The sequence below is a fragment of the Lycium barbarum genome, chromosome 6, assembly GCF_019175385.1.
Source record: "Lycium barbarum isolate Lr01 chromosome 6, ASM1917538v2, whole genome shotgun sequence".
Classification (NCBI taxonomy): domain Eukaryota; kingdom Viridiplantae; phylum Streptophyta; class Magnoliopsida; order Solanales; family Solanaceae; genus Lycium; species Lycium barbarum.
In genome coordinates, this window is record NC_083342.1 from 101,962,968 (window position 1) to 101,981,063 (window position 18,096).

At 34.7% G+C, this 18,096-nt stretch overlaps 1 protein-coding gene across 1 annotated transcript; it reads right to left on the bottom strand.

Annotated features, from left to right (window-relative positions):
* Positions 1-323: 323 nt before the first annotated feature.
* Positions 324-16,972, bottom strand: LOC132645084 (hypothetical protein At1g04090-like). Its single transcript, XM_060361859.1, has 3 exons — positions 16,269-16,972; positions 3,439-3,566; positions 324-2,087 (listed from the first exon to the last, which is right to left on the bottom strand). The coding sequence occupies exons 1-3, from the start codon at positions 16,628-16,630 to the stop codon at positions 565-567; spliced, it is 2,013 nt and encodes a 670-aa protein (XP_060217842.1). The 5' UTR covers positions 16,631-16,972; the 3' UTR covers positions 324-564.
* Between the last annotated feature and the right edge of the window lie 1,124 nt (positions 16,973-18,096).

Below are 18,096 nucleotides of genomic sequence, written 5' to 3' on the forward strand. Positions count from 1 at the left end.
ATCAACTGAACAATCAAATTTGGTTCTAAACTTATTTACTTATTGACGAAATGTGATAAAAGAGAAGTATAAATTCTCTAGTTTTGTCCATATGATGAACCAAATATAAGCGAAAGAAAAATATTTAATGCATCTAACATAACCATATTTTTGTTCTTGTTAAATTTACGCAAACTCTGGAGTAATGCATCGAATGTTTATATGCTTTGGCACCTTTTGTATCTTGACATCTATAACTTTATTGGTCTTCCGCAAATGGTCAAGGTGGAAATGAGCCATTTAAACACTACTATTTCCCCTGGTTACGTTTAATTTATTGTATCATTTGACATATACACATTGACAATATAAAACCAACATTAACATATCACCTAACTTGTGTTATAACATGTAAGACACCTTATTTTCTTGGTTACCAATCCTACTTTTTATGGAATATTAAATGTAACACTACTTTCTCTAAATAAACAAATGGGAAATGATTATTTGATGATACAATCATAGAAGAATCGTGTGAAAATAAAAAAAGTAAAAAAGCAAACCCCATATTAATCAGTACCATGTTTAACCCCTTTCATCACCATTCCACATGTCCTTAAACTTGGGTCCAGTGGGTCCCTCCTCACCCAAAACTTCATTTGGTAGACCTTTCACAAGTTTCTCAACAGCCCTCTTCAATTTCCCTGGCAAAAATCTCTCCACTTTTTCGACTTCATTTGCAATATCATAGCTAATTTTTGGACCCCATTCTCTAGCATAGTTCAACCATGCTGGCTCAACAATTGTTAAATATTCAGCAGCAACCACTGAATAATTTCCCCCAGTGTCCATCACCTGCCCCTTTGCTGTGTCATTTCTTATGCCTATATTGCCACTCCCCTGCATATTCCGCCCTGGTTCCGAATAAGAAGCATGGCCATGCAACGACGAATAGGCCATGGGTTTGTTACCATTTCCGAATTCAAGTTGAGGTGCACTTACCCAATTTCCTCCACTGTGTTGAGAGAAGTACACACCTTGTAGCTCCCCATTGAAGTTACTAATCCTTAACGTAACGTGCTCCCAATCACCAATGTGTTGACCAATTTTCCCTAACGGAATGGTGATGAACTCGATTTTTGCTCTAGCAGGGCCGTTAAAAGGGTAAAATAGCCACAGAGCGATATCAGTATATGTCGCACCAAACATTGGTTTAATATGTAAGTAGGCAGTGGCAGAATTTAAATCTCCTTTCTTGACCTGATCTTTTGCTGAATCATCAGTTGGCAAGTCCAACCAATAAGCACCATCATTTGAACCACCTTGAGGCAGATTTGAACCATCTGGCTGAACATTAACTGGTGCAGATTCTTGCCCTTTGGTAAACAATAATACTCCATTTTGGAAAAACCAATTGACAGAAGAAGGGAAATATTGTTCATCAGGGTGGAAGTAATACAAAGGGGAGTAGGCTTGGAAAAGTGCTTGAACTTGGTTCAAATTTGGCATAGCAGATAAATTGGATTTGACATTTTTCAAACAAGCTAGTGAATTTGCATCTCCATTGTTCGACGCCACAAAAGCACCAGTAGACACTCCTTGAGCATGGATTCCTCTGTCTCTTGGTCTTGATGAGTACACGTTCAAGCCATCATTTCCCCATATCCAATCATCGGTTTCTGACACATCGGTTAAATCTGAACGAACACATCGAATTTTATCAAGAGAAGGCTTCTGAGGCGATGTTGTTACAACGTGGCCAACAGCTTTATAGCCCTCAGGAGGAATTGGCAGCCAAATATAGCCAACACCATCTTGACTAATTTTCAGGTTTTCACTACTCCACACAAGTGTATAGTCAGTTGGCACTTTTAGAGCATCTCCTGATGAATCTTTACCAACAAGAACCCATCCAAAAAGGGGCAAATTGTTAGGTTGACTGTAGGATCCAAACATAAAGAATTCATCTGGTAAATTTGATGGTTCAAAGAATGTAGCTCCAAGATCATCTGGTCCACCTTCTTGGATAGCCCAAACTTTAGCAAATGATGATATTTGAGCCACTTCTAGTCCTCCAAGATCAATGACTCCATTAGCAAAGCCTTGACCTAATTTTTAAGCAATCAACATAAACAGAACAATTGATCAGAGTAGCCACAAGAAAAAAGCGCCAAAGACTGTTGGAGCTTTAAGAGCAAAGTGACAAAAAGCGCAAATGAAAGAAATAGTAACTAATAGACATGTAATGCAAGAAAATGTAACTATAAATATTTAAAAAATCTCTAAAAATTCAGACATTTTCTAAATAACTAACGGGTTACGTTGTTAAAAACATTTATTGTCGGGTGTTGTGCTCTTAACGACAGAGCTCATGGATGAAAATACATTCGCATACAAATTCAGAATTTCAGGAGGATCAGTGCACTATTACGAAGAGGTAAATCTAAGATTTACATACGGGTTAAACTTTTAAGTTCATACCATGAACTCAATACACTTTTGAAATCATAGGTCAAATTAATTTATTTTTACAAATTCAGTAACATATCTACACTGTGAGTCGAAATTATGGGGTCCACTTAACCCCTATTGACTATATGCTAATTTTTTATTGCTATCAGCTTTAATATAGACATATGATTTGATAAAATAAAATTTTACCGTGACAAAAGTAGAATAGTGATTTCAATCGTCCAACTATTGAGAATTTTGAAAGAATAAATAAAATAACTATAGAAAGAAAAAGAAAAGTCCCTCCATCCCATATTATATGAAGGTAGTTGACTTGGATGAAGTTTAAGAAATAAAAGAAAGACTTTTGAAACTTGTGGTCTAAAACAAATTATAGAAATTTCTGTGGCAAGAAATCATTTCATTAAAGGTAAAAAAATAAATTTAAAGTTGAATTTTAACTAAATATAGAAAGTTGTCATTCTTTTTGGGACCGGGTAAAAAAAAAGAAGTGTCATATAAATTGAGATGGAGGTAGTACTTTATAACAAAGATGTGAAATTTGAAATCTGAGCTTAATTATAGAGAAATAAATAAATAAAAAATAATAACACAACAGACGTGGATTTGAATTCCCAACTTCACTTGTAAAGGTGCACCTAATAGTCTTTGCACCATAGGACTCTTTAAGCTTGAGCGTGCGCGCATATATATATATATATATATATATATATATATATATATATATATATAAAAGTAGCTTTCAAGAAATATAGACATTACTATACATGATCCAGGAGACGAGTATGGGTTCGCCACGCCCTTCCATCTAGATACACTAAAGCGTCAGCTAAACGAGGTGAAGCGCACAACTTGGGCTTCACCAAACTTTAGGCTTAAATGTTCGTTAAGCAAGCCTTAAACAATCTTGCAATCGAGCAGATGCTAATAAAGAAAAAATCATAATATAAGATAATGGAAGACTGCCCCATGATTAAGAAAAAGTACCTGAAGGCCAAGTGGGCAATGGAGAAGGAAGCATGAAGGGATTATCAATTGGGAGTGACACCTTGACATCATCCTGATTTGAACTTCTATTGATGATGTTCCCCATAGTTGAATCTTTCAAGGAATGACTAGAAGGAAGTACAATGAATAAAATGAGGCAAGCAACAAATATATTCTGCAAAAGAGAAGTTGAATAATGTAAATGAAGAAATAGCTATGATTTAAAGAAGAGATCAATGGATGAATCGTGCAATAAAACCTTAACGTGATGGTTATATATATACTAAAATAGTTTTCCCAGTCTTGACAAACTTATCTTCCTAGTCGTTGACAATATCATCAAGAGCATACCTACCAATATCTTGGCTTCTATGCTTTGTTTTACAAGTTAGAAATTTATATATACTGTCTACATTACATTCAATCACGGAACTAGGGGGCGCAAGGGGTGAATCCGGATCCCCATTGCTGAAAAATTACATTATATATATAAGATCAATTATTTGATATGTATATATAGTAGATGTTCAATCTCCTTATCCATTTGTGTGTTTACTTCTTTATATTTTGAATTTACTACCTAGCACGGAATGCTTGGGGTACCGAGTTGCCTTTTAACGCTACAAATTGCACATTACAAATTTTAGTCCAATGGTCAGAAGGGTAGAGCTAAACCTTATTAATAATTTCACAACTGTACTTAATCTTAAAAAAAAGTACATTTCTTCATCATGGTTTTAATCATAGGGTCAACAAGCATCTTCATCATACGAGCAATAAATATACTTTAGTTAGATGATGTTTTACACGTTTTAGAATATGCTAAACGATGCTAATCTTTGGGTTCAAAGTCCAAATTCATCGTTGGCATTTTTGGTAAAATGTCAGAATAGTGTTTACTTTTTTAAAATTGATTTTTTTTTTCAACTTATAGTGCTTACAGGAAATCAAATGAGACCAACATTTACTCTTTTCTCGTACAACCTTTTCACCATACAGTTTTCTACAAGATTAAAAAGTTTCCTTGTGCTCTCACATGTTCCCACAATTACAAATACAAATCATTTCAAAATTTAAATGTCTCTCTTAAGTTTGGTGCAAAAACAAGCAATTTAATTAAACAAGGAAGTAAAAGAATAAGTTCTACACATAACGGCAACAACTAATCATAGATTAATAATCGATACAGTTAGGAAGTGGTCTCTTAAATACATATTAATGAAGTCCAGAGGGCTTAAAAGTAAAAGAGTCGTCATCAATATAATATTGGAGGTCAGTGATAACTGATTAAATTAATAAATCACTAAAACATGAGATTAATATTTTCCTCTTGGGCGAAAGGTAACGCAAATTTTATCATAGTATAGTGATTGTTCTATTCTTTAATTTATTTTGGTTTACTATAAGTGTAATACTCTTCAAGCTAAGTTCTTAGACATACTTAAAAGCGAAGTTCGTTATTAAGATTTGCACGTTATGTTTCATCACGCATGAGTCATGATGAGTGCTGATAAGAATATCCTTCGCGTGTTGTTATGCGAATAACGTTTTTTAATAAAATTTATATATATTTCCAATTTGTAGTTTTTTTTTTTCTTATTCTCAATTCACACTAGAACCGTTAGCTACCAAAAATAACCTTTTAGTTAAAATAGAATATTTTTCCGAGTACCAACTGCCAAGTACTCCATCCTTCTCAATTTATGTGACATCATTTGAATAGGCACGGGAGTTAAGAAAGAAAAGAAAACTTTTAAAATTTCTTATCCAAAAAATTATTAGATATTTGTGTGGCTGTAAATCATCTCATAAGGTTAAATTATTTTGAATATAGAAAGAAGATATTCTTTCTGGCACGGACTAAAAAAGAAAATGTGCCCATAATTGAGACAGTGGGAGTAGCATACTAGAGTACTAGTACCCATCTAGAAGAATATACAACTTTCATATACAACTTTCACATACAGGGATATTAGTTGTTACACCTCATAACAATTTCATGTCGATGTGCCGTAAGTAGACTAACGCAGGGTAAGATGTATATGATGTCCCTACGAGTAAGAAGCGGTTCTTAACGATTCTAATTAAGATTCCAAAGACATTTGAGGCAAGAGAAGAAAGTTCGTTGAGGAAGGCGAAGTATAAGTCGTGTTTTGGAAAGGTTTTGAAAAGTACCGAGCTAATGTTGATCTGATAATGTCTTGAGGAAGAGTTATAATGCTCCTTAGATAGTTAATGAAGTGTTAAACAAGTGTTAAGAAGGTTCCATAAGGATTGGAAGTTAAACGAAACAACGGGAGCAATTTCGAAAATTGTGAGTTATACGACCACTTATACAGCCCGTATAACTTATACGGTCCGTATAAGGGACCGTATAACCTGTCCAGAGAGGGGTCTTTCACTGGAGGTATTATACGGTCACTTATACGGACCGTATAAGGGTCCGTATAATCTTCGTCAGGCAGCTTTTAATTTTTATAAAAAGAGACCCCTAAGTCCTCATTTTTCATTTCACTCATTCTCCACACCTCAAGAAGGCTCTAGAACATCCTACATATATCCAAGAGAAATCAAGGGTTAAACATCAAGAGTTGGTAGGATCAAGTACATGGATGCTCACTAGGGTTGATACAAGTCAAGATTTCCTTGGGAATTGAAGTTGGGGTTTTTCTCCAAGTGAAGTATTTTCATCCAAAGCCCATTCCTACACGATCAAAGGTGAGTTTTGTATTCATTTTACGCTAATAAGAGTATTGAATTCTTGAATGACTTGGATTGAGGAAGAAAGTAGAATATGGAGTTCAAATATGAAAATAGTGGTATTCTTGAATAGTGACTTGACTTGAATGATAGTTCTTGACATGTTATGGGTATAATCTTGTTATGAATGATATTAAGGATGTTAAAGAAGCATTATATGTGAATGAATACGACGTTGGGTGGTAACTATGGTTAGGGATGACTTTGAGAGGGAAATTTGAGAATTGAATAATGTCTAGCTTAACAAAGTTTATTGATTATGATACTATGGATGTTGTTATTGATGTTTGGTGTTATATTATATGGAGAAAGTTGTAGAAACAAAGGAGGTGCTGCCCAATTTTCGTTAGCCCTTAGTCGCCTTAGCTTAGCTTCAAGTATGTTTCCGGTTATCTAATCTTAGTACGAATTCTCTTGAATGTAGAATTGTGAACTTGGAGGGAAGCGTTTAGTCGGCAAAATTAGAGAGACGTAAAGGTATGTAAGGCTAGTCCCTTCATTCAAAGGCATGACTCTTATTTTGTGATTCCTTTTCTACATTCCCATGATCTTCTTACATCCTAAAGATGAAGGTCAAAGGTTTTTAAGGGCTTCTTATGAGATAGAGATGAGATATGTTCCATGATAATAATGATGCTATGATGAGCTCGATATTCTTATCTTTATGATTTCATTGATGATGCTTCTTGTTGTTAGTCTCACCTCATGTTACTAGTTCATTCAAGGTGAGCTATGACGATCATAACTATTCCATAACATAATCGGAGGTTACCGACCTTACGTCACTCCGATAGAGCTGTAGCTTTCACTTGGACTCTCATGCATGCTTATGTTATTTTTATGTATGATCACACTGTGCCTACATGGCCGGGCACAGGGGCAGATCTATTAAGGGTCCGGGGGGGGGGGGGGGGGGGGTGCCACGCCACCCGCAAGCTTCACCCGAAACCCTGTGTATATATATGAATATATACAGAAGCTATGTACAAATATTTACAGTGGCACCCCACTACAAAGTAACCCGCTGGTGCCAGTGGACAGAGGCTTTGATTCCTGCTCTCTGGTCGCGGGATCGAGCCCCAGCGGCTGCATAAAATTCTTTTTTTTTAACCCTTGCTGCTCAACAGACAACAATGAGTAGTAGCAATCTTTGTTGACTTAATTTAATTTATTAATCTTTGACTTTTTTATTTCTTAAAGTTAAAAATAGAACTTTCCCTCTCTTCCTTCTCATTTAAAAAAAGACACAACCCTCTCTCTCTTCTCAATTCTCATCAAAGAAACAAACCCTCTCTTCTCAATTCTCATCAACTAAACAAACCCTCTTCATTGCTCCAAAGCCAAAATCCCATTCGGCTGCTTCCTCCATTGACCCATTGTAAGGATCTTTTCGTCTTTCTTTCTTGATTTCTTTTGAGTTTTTTTTTTTTCTTACAAAAATGCTTTTTTGTGTTAAAATTGTAATCTTGCTTGTGAATTTTGTACATTTATGTATAAAAGTTGTCATTTTGCTTGTGGGTTTTGTACATTTACGTATAAAAGTTGTAATCTTGATTGTGAGTTTTGTACATTTATGTATAAAAGTTGTAATTTTTCTTGTATATTGCTATAAATAAATGTTTCATCGGAAAAGACAAATAACCCGAATCAAAGTTCGAAAAGACGAATAATCCGACACGAAGCCCAAATTGATTGAATGACGCATGGCACCCGGAAACTTCAAATCCTGGATCCGCCTCTGGCCGGGCAGTATAACATCGCACCGCCCTATAGGCAACCGGCCAGACACACCACTGCAATGGGCAGCTTATACCCCGAGCGCGGGAGGCCTGGACGCGGGCTAATGATGATCACACCATACCTATATGGTCCGGCAGCTTATATATGTATGACATGATATTATTTTTATTAGAAAAATTAGCATGCATGACTCCGCCTTAAGAGGCAACCAGTTACAGGTTTGCTCCTCGCATTATGTTTCTTTATGTCTTTATTATGCTGTTGTACATGCCTTACATACTCAGTACATTGTTCGTACTAACATCCTTTTCTTCATGGACGCTGTGCACATGCCCACAGGTAGATAGGGAGACGGCGCAGATGCTTAGGAGCTTTCTCAGCAGACTTGCAAGAGCGCTCCACTACTCCGGAGGTGCTACTTACTAGTATATTCTTTTGTGTACGTATTGGGGGCATGACGGGGTCCTGTCCCGTCCTTATAATTTCAGTACTTTAGTTAGAGACTCGTAGATACTTATATGTGGGTTGTAGATGTTGAGTGACTCCTTCCATGTATATTCTGTGCATCATTTTTGTAGCCTCGTGGGCTTATGCATACATGCATGCTTTGGGAGATATTTGGAGATTGTTTCATGATGAATCTTGTGTTGAGGTTGATGTATGTCCAGGTTGAGTATGGTAGGTAGCACGATGAGTGGTGCTCGGTGGTCAGCTCTGAGTACCCGTCATGGCCCACTGGTAGGGTCGTGACATTAGTGATCCTAGGGTAACATTTTTGTTTTAATTTTATCTTCTAATGTATAATGCCCTTTTATCACGTTTGCTTAAATATGGAAAAACAATAGTGACCACTTGCAACCAAATTATAAAATAAATAACAGAAGGAAACATACCTTTATTTCAACAATTAACTTTCAATAATTGCCCAAATTATTGATGATAAAATGTTAAAACATATACTGTGAATAAAAGAGTGTATTCATCACCAGAGGCGAATCTAAGAGGATGTGTTCACCATTGCATTTAAGATAAGATATAAAATTTCATAATGACATCAACTTGGTGAGCAAAAGATAATTAATTACATTTTTTTTATGAAGTAAGTTGTTTTTCATCGTTGCAGCTTAGCGCCATAGGTTTTTTTGATTTCTTTTGCCTTTTGGGACTTGGTAAATTAGAAATAAAGGGAAAAAAAATCATCTGATGTAATATCATAAAGAAACACGTTTTTTACTTTTGGGTAATTAGAATTATAGAAGCAAAATGATTTAGAATAATATAAAAAGGAGGGTTAAAAGGATGCTTTAGAAAATAAAAGCAAAAAACAAAAACGTGCAGGAGCTAAGGTTGATCCCAAGATCTTGAGGATATGAACATAGCCCCTAACTAGTGCTCCACTTAACCTGATTTGAATATGTATTCCTTCAGTTAATATTAGATATATTTTCAGAATTATACACGTAATATATCGAGTTTAATCGAGTGACCATGTATTTACATAAACCAAATTATATACATAAATTCGCCCCTACTCACCACATGTCCACATGTAAATATTCATTTTTTCAAGGGATTACAGAAGACTCAACAATCGTTTTTAAGAATCAAATAGGTACGGGATATGGCGATATTTTGTAGAACCTTAGCACATGGAAAATGGACCATGCAGTATTTGACTATGCTCCAGCACCAACCATGTTATAAACCTTTTGTTAAAGGCCAACTTCATACTAATAAAATAAAGGTTTTTTCCTTATTTATGTAATGATGGTGTGCTTATATCGTAATTATTTCATCAATATTTATTATTTTTCATCAATATAGATATCGGGTATTATCTATTTAAATAATTACCTAACGTTATTTTATTTCTATTGAGATTTGAACTATAATCTCCGATTGCTTTCATTTTATTTTATTAATTAGCAGGTGACAACTTTAATTAAATGCCTACGTGTTATTTACATTTTGCACTTTTAACACATAGTTATTCACATTTTATCCTACTATAATTTTAGTATATATTATGATCATTGATTTATGTATCTTGGTTCTCGATCTTCTTTCGCCCCGACAAACCGTACTCTCTTTTGATATGATGTTAGTGTCTAGGTCACCTTTTACGAATTTAAGTTATTTTATAAAAAATCTGACCTCTTATCTGTACAAATACATAGTGGGTAATTTTGTTTATTAAATCTTAGATAGATGGGAAAAAATCACATAATATTTTTTATCTTAGTTGAAATTTGAATCTTCATCTCTAAATCGACTAGTAGTCACCCTAGGTACAAAAACAGCTCTCTAACCCCCCTCCCCCCTCCCCTAAAGTAACTCAAATGACAAGTATTCCAATGAAATTTTATGTTTGAGATGGTGAATATTATTAATACACTCACCGTCCGGTGGTTAGTTTTGATTAATTTTGAAATAATTGTTCATACATCAAGGAATAGAAATATGCCACAGGATTCTTGCTTTTGACGTAGCTGAGAAAAAGTCATACACTTTTATTTTCCACGTTTTTCTTGTGAATTTCATTCTGTTAACGTGTTTTGTTATATTAGGCTTTCTTAAATGTTTTCGTAAACACTTTCAAAGAAGCTGCTAGATCCGCAACTTGACAACATCAACTAACCACTCTCGCAAAAAATTTACTCGTTATTTATATCAAACCAAGATTATATGTGTTACATAATTTTGATTAGTAATGTGTAATTTCACTTTAATTCTTAACAGCTAAAATTAAATCAATTAATTTAGTGTAAACATTCGATACAGGTAAATATATATCGTTCCCCACCCCGCTTCGTTCATCCTAGGGCGAATTTCTCAGTTTTTCTTTGGGTAGGCCCACTAAGCTAGTTAGTACTCGTACGTTGGTCCAATTCCCCGTACTGGAACATTTTTTTGTTTGGATTTCCCTTCAAAAGCATTGGTCTTCAATCGGTGTTATTTAATTTTTGTCATTCGCATAATACCCTACAATTTTTTGTTCGAATTTCAACTCATTAAAAAAAAAAATCACAAGACAGAAGTTTAGATTCTTAAGGCAGAGTTTTACATGCAAAACTCTACCTCACATGCAAAATTTAAATTCTGCATGAGGCCTAACTTTGCTACAAAACTCTACATTGCGATTTTTTTTTTGACTGAGCCGGGATTTGAACTCCAAACCTCATGGTATTAGGCGAAGGGTAAAAAGTAAAAATTACCAATTTGAGGAGAAAAATTAAAGACAAGTGCCTTTGAAAGGTAATCGAGCAAATGACCCTACCCGGAATACATCCGGCCCGAAAGACATCGAAACTATGGAAATGGTAACTTCATTTTTCTCCAATTGTTGTTTTCCAGTTGCACCTAGTGTCTTTGGCGCTGAAAAATATCTAGCAATAGAAAATATTTTTCGAACACACTTTTTTAAAAGATAAGTTATATATCCATTTCACTTATTTCTTCGGTTTGGTAAGTGATGAAAAGCAGTGGAGTATTAAGAATTGATAATAATAACAACAATGGATAGTCTATTATATTTGAAAGACAAAAGACTAATATAACATGGACAGAGAAAAACTTTTGCATGGAATGGAGAAAGAGTGTGTGCTCAATAGTACCTTGAAGAGAATGCGTAGTAGCAGAAAGAGCTGAGACGAAAATACTGACGACATCATCATAGCCGTCGAAAGCGTCGCAGCTCTTCCGTATTCTTTGGATCTTCTGTTAGGGAGAGTTTTACCCTTAATGTGGGACTTTCAGCGCGAATCCAAAATGCAATGCCAGCACTACCTTATGAAAACCTTAATGAATTTCTAGTTTCTGGGAGGAAAACTAAAGGTAACGGAATAGGAGAATGTATATATACACATGTAGTGTTAAGCTGTATTAAAACAATATAATCAGTGTTTTTGGAGCTGTTAAGATTTATCCACTCCTGATTTTCTGGTTTGTATCATAATCTGCGTTTGAATTTTCATTGCATAAACAGATTGGGAGGCATTTTTTCCTAAAATATACTACTGTTATTATTCCTATAGTTATGGAGAGATTTGGGGGTTTCAAATGTAAGCTTTACCTGTTATTTAGCTCTTGTTTGAATTTCTTTTACGTAATTTGCTTGGGAAGAGGAAAATGGACAAATCATCGCATTTAAACTTAGGATATAACGATTTAAACCAACAGCTACGTTATTTATGGTCCACACATTTTCAAAAGAAAGAAAAAAAAAAGATACCATATATTATCCACTTCGCAGGTTTTAAATTCAGAGCTTTGAGAGCTATTGCCTATTTTTACAATGACGAGTTTAGCAAGTGTACTAATAGCTAGATTATTAAAGATAGGGTTGAAGAAACGATTTTTTTTTTTTTTGTTTATCTTGTATTAATTTATGTGATCAATTAACGCAAGGCTAGTAACAAGGTAACCATATTGTCGAACTAAAAAGGATATATGACGCCAATTTGTTAATGTTGGCTAACATAGACCCTGTGAAATCGGCGGAGTGGTGCATAAAATTATGCTGTTATATTTCAGTAAATATTATTAATTATTTGACGTTTCAGTTAATTTGGTGTAATTATTTTTTATTAAATGTGGCAGCTTAATATTTAAATGTATGATGTTTCTTGTCAGTTGTCACCGATTTTAATCAAACGCTAGATCAGTGACGAAAACATTTCTTCACAAATTTGTTATGAGGGAAATATTCTTTCACAAATGTTCTGGTTTACACAAAAAAATTGTAACGGAAATGATCTGTCACAAAATTTTATGACAAACATAGTTTGTCAAAAGTCCATCAAAAGTATGTGACAGAATCAAGCCCAACAGGCTCCGCAATTTGGTTATGGCAACTGAGTCATTCGCACAAATGTCCTATTTCGCCGGGGTTGGGGGTTGGGGTGAGGGTGGGGGGGGGGATTGGTCTTTAAGTTTTGTACTTCAAATTGCTGATCTTTAAGTTTTGTCTTTCGGCACTTTAAGTAATAAAAAAGTGATCGAAAATATCTCTCACATTCTAGGTTCGAATCCAGCAGAGTTAAAAAAAAATATTTTCGCAAAGCAAGGTTTTCATAGAAATATGTCATTCAGGCTATGCTTTAAAGCATAGTTTTGTAGTATAACTTAATTTCTACAGAATTATGCCGGACAAGGTATAAAAATAGAAATTAAGTTACATAGAAACTATGCCTTGTCCGGCATAGTTCTGTAAAAATTAAGTTATCCTACCGAACTATGCCTTGAGGCATAACTTTGTCCCGGATAGGCATAGTTTCTATAAAAACCTTGCCTTGTGATTTTTTTTTTCCACCCTGCTGGGCTCGAACCCAGAATCTCTGATTTCATAGACCAATGAATAAGAGTACTTTGGCCCACAAAATTTCATTAAATGAGAAGTAAGGAAAAAAAGTTAAAGACCAGCGATTTGAGGACAAAAATTAAAGAACAGTCCATATGAAGGTCAATCCACGCAATTTTTTGATGGGACCTCTGTCACAAGTCTGTCACAAAAAAAAAAAAAAAAAGAAGACAAAATAAGAAATTCGTAAAAAGAATTTACGACAAGGGATCATATGACGATTGTTGTTTCGTTACAAATCTCTCACAAAACATGATTTGTGAAAGATTTGCCCGTCACAATTATTGGATTTTCTTTCAGTGATCGGGATCAAATTGACACACAAATATACGTGGTTGACAAGTAATAAAGTGATGAAATAAAGTATCGTTCCCATGTAGACTTGTTATTAGCTTAGTTATGATTAAAGAATTACGGACTATTTATTCACGAATGTTATCAAATGTACTGTTTGTTGTAACTAATACAAAATTTGTAAACTAATTGTCACGTCTTTAGATCACAACAAATATTTGTACTTTCGATTTGAATTTAATTAAGAGATAAGATTCCATGGTTACAAGTAGACAACTAATCCTGTCGAGTATTCACTTAAATTGACTAGTTATGTTATCTTGTTTATTAGTCACCAGGTTTATTTTGCTCATAGGAATCTTCTGAGTTCTTACTCACATATTCAGGTTAATCTAATGCTTATATTTCTATGGAACCAAATATAACAAGAACACACTTGTTATTCCTATATAACTACTGAGCAAGGCGGGTAGTTATATTTTTATCTTAAGGATAAGATTCGCGTACATCCTACTCCAGACCTCACTTATGAAATTTCACTGGATATATTGTTGTTGTAGCTGTGAATCTATTTTTCGAGGCCTGGATTCAAGAACTTTTCATAGTCAATCCTACATGCAATCAAAATTTTCCTTTCCAAGTTCAATTATGGCTTCGTTAATAATATTTAATTGATGAACGAGCAATCAAATGTTTAAGAACATGATATGAATAAATAAAATCAATATTGATAATCAAACTTCAATTCAAGCTTCAACTACCACAACCATGAGTATCCCACAATTCTAGAATTAAGGAACTAGCCCCGCATGCTCATGTCACAAATATCACAAGTCATAAAATCATCAATTACAAAAATTAGATGAAAGAAAAATAAAAACTTTATGAATTCTTGCTCCAACGTGCTCTAGACATCATTCTGATTTCGTAGGTCAAAAGTTCCTTAAAAACATGTTTAGAATGTATTTATACTGTGCTGAAATGCCTTGAAGACCAAAGCACCCTTAATGACCCAAAACTAGGTCTGAAAATAAATGTTGAAAATCGAAAAATCGGACCGAACCGATATAATTCGGTTTTTCGGTTCGGTTTTAATTTTATTTTTATAATAAATCCGTATTTCTTTCCGGTGTTCGGTTCCGGGTCACCGGTTCTTCAATATTTCGGTTTAACCGAACATTTACTATATGGGCACCAAAGAAAAATATATTACAGAGACCACTTACTCTCAAATCTTAGGCCCAAATAATTTTCTTCCAACCCAAGTCCATCCCTTTTAGTTCCCATTTCATCAACCCTAGTTCCATATCCCTCACGCTTCAACACTCCAGTCCACACCCACAGTCCGCACTTCAGTCTTCACTCTGTTCCTCACACCGGCGGCAATTTCACTCCTTCCGGCGGCGGCTGCACTTTGCGTAACTAGTTAAGGCTCTTAATGATGAAAAGTGGTGAAGTCCATTGATCAATGTTGGTGCCTGGTGAAGAATTTCTTTTGTTTGGTTGTTTAATTGATCAATGTTGGTGTCTGGTGGTTCGTTTAATGCAACTATGCAAGTTTCAGTTTTTACTAATGTGGGGTTGATAGTTTTTAACTTACCACAAGAATTTGCTTAAAACCATAAAAAGTTAAATGCCCATGCCAAAAAAACTGAATATGAAAAAACCGAAACCGAACAGAAAAAACCGAATCGAACCACTTTAAAAAACTGAACCGAACTAATCCGATTCGGTGTTCGGTGTCCACTTTCAAAAATCGAAATCGAACCGAACCGAACGCCCACCCTAGGGCCAAAACTGAGTCGGAATGGACCGACATACCCTTGTCACGCCAACGACGTGACACTCCACATGCCATACAAACAGGAATCTTCAGAAAATTGAATTTTCATCAGTCAACCTTGAGAATGAATCAGCACGACGCACGGCACGGCACATCATGCCAAGCAAGATTTTTAGAGACCTTGATATGTACAGACCCCTATTGAATTTGCACTGACACCTCGCACACCACGGCGTCCCATACGCTTGGTATGGTGTTCTCCGAGATGATAATATTGCCCAACGAAAATTCATCATTTTAGTGCAAATACTTGTGGTTATGGACATCTTATCACGTGCTTTAATGTGTCTACCTCATCTGACATGGCTATTTTATTTTATTTTTTTGTTTTGGGGCTGTATTTGGTACTAAGAAAGTTATTTTTGAGGAAAAATTTTGCTTTTAGTCAACCACAAGAAATAAAAATGTTTTCTACTTAAAAAAGAAATGACTTCCCTCACTTGTGTGACAAAAGTCTTTATTTTTGAGGAAAAATTTTGCTTGTAGTCAACCACAAGAAATGAAAATGTTTTCTACTTAAAAAAAAATGACTTCCCTCACTTGTGACAAAAGTCTTTTTAATTCCTTACAACTATTTAAGCCTTTAATTTCATTCATTTGCTTCAACCAATATTTAGACATTATTATCAATCTCTAATACTAAGTTTTATCAGAACACTATTCAATTTATTAATATTGTTAATTTGTAGAGTAATATATATGCATTCTTTTCGAACGATATTTTTCACCCACCAACTAAACAAAGATCATTTCCTAAAAATATATTCTAGGTAACATTTCTTGAAAAATATTTTATAAGAAAAATGACTTTAATTAAGGGAAGAGTAATAGTACTTGGTGCAATCAACACTGAGTGAGATAGGGACGGACAAGGAGATTCCACAATTCTTAGGAAGACCCTGTGCTAGTTGACCATTTATTTTGATCTTTTGATATGCATTCTTGAGACAAGTGCATGCAGCCTGTCTATCTGCAGTAGTTGCAGCAGCAGATGAAAGAGATTGACAACCAGCACAGCAAGGTTGTGGTGGCTTCCCACCAGTACCTTGTAAATAGCTGAGGCATGGCTTAACGTTGCTAATCACAGTGCCACAAGAGATAGCACCTTCTGAAGTTGGTGCAAGTAAGAGAATTAGCAGCATAAATAATAGGGCCATGATCAATGGTACTGCTTTTGCTTGGCTTGAAGAGTTCATGGTTAAAAGACCAAACTACTACCAAAAAAAGACTTTAGATTTAGTTGAACTTATTGCTGAGACTCTTGTTTTGAGCCTGCTTTTATAGATGAGATTTAAGAAGGCTCACTATCACAAGAAATTTATAAAAATGAAAGAAATGTTTGGTTTAAGTGATTGAGTGCAAGAAATGATGGAAAATTATTGATGTATTTTCTTGGTTAAGATTGTGTATAGTTCTCTGGAAAGTCAATGTTTGGTGCAGTCGATACTGAGGCAAGGAACTGTCATCTATTCAACATAATGGCCATTTTCCATTCACTTTTCTATTGGGAAAAGGTAATTAATTGAATAAACTCACAAATTCACCTCTTCTAACAGAAAAGAATACACCCCCGTTGAGGTTGCCAGGTATAACACACTGTCTGCAAGAGTTTAGGTAATTAGTGTCGGCCTATTATCACAATTAGTCTTGTAAGCGAGTTTTAATTAATCTAATAATGTGGTGCTTTTAAGGCTTTACTTTTTTTTTTCCACCCCTTACTAAAGGATGCCTTTATCACTGTTCGTTGCGTATTCAGTCTCAGCTGTCTTCTTTGCGCTCTTCTCCAATTAATAACAAAAATAATAAATATTACTCCCTCCGTCTCATAATAAGTGTCATCTTAACCAAAAAGAATTATCTCATAATAAGTGTCACCTTAAGAAATCAAGACATAAATTGACTCGATTTTTTCAATTATACCCTTAGACAATAAAGTAACATCTAAATGATGATTGGAAAAACCACATAGTAACTTGGTATTGTTGGATTTCCAATGTCAAAAGGTTTACCTCTTGTGCAAGCTCTAATCAAAAGGTAAAAGTAATTTATTTTTATTTTATAGGGGTAATTTGGTAAACTTTATATTACATTATTGGTTTCTTAATATGCATGTTTTTGGCTAAGGTAACACTTATTAGGGGGCAGAGGGAGTACCAATCATAACAAGTAACATTAAGCTGGAGTTGGCAATTCCAATGGCAAGGTCTAGAATCGAGCAGGGTTTTATACAAGGAAAATTAATGAAAAAATCCACTTGGATGAGGTCGATATGATAATACATACTTTGCTTTAATGTTAAGATATGGCATTGCTGAAAGCCTCTAGAAAATGGATATCTCAACTTTTTAGCATAAAATTCTCACAAGGATGGCTCAGTTTTATTTCTGAATTCTGGATCATTCACATGATTAACTATCTGGACTGTCAAATACTTGATTCGTTGTTTCTCTTTTATTAGGTAAAACTGTAAAAAAGAGCGTTTTCCAACTGCACCAATTACCAAAGTAATTGCAACTTGCAAGTAATCCAACTCTAGGGGCAAACTCATTAAATGGATCAAGTGTCACAAGATTGAAGTTCTTGAATTTATAAGTCATTACGTGTACAGATTTTTACTAATTTAATCATTGAATCTTGCGTTAGAAGAGATTGTTTAATTGTT

Coding starts and splice junctions, on each gene's coding strand:
- LOC132645084 (XM_060361859.1), bottom strand. CDS start 16,630: ATGAACTCTTCAAGCCAAGCAAAAGCAGTACCATTGATCATGGCCCTA. Junction 3,567..16,268: donor CTCAGTGTTGATTGCACCAA/GTACTATTACTC, acceptor ACTTCCTTCTAG/TCATTCCTTGAAAGATTCAA. Junction 2,088..3,438: donor ATTGCCCACTTGGCCTTCAG/GTACTTTTTCTT, acceptor CTTAAAAATTAG/GTCAAGGCTTTGCTAATGGA.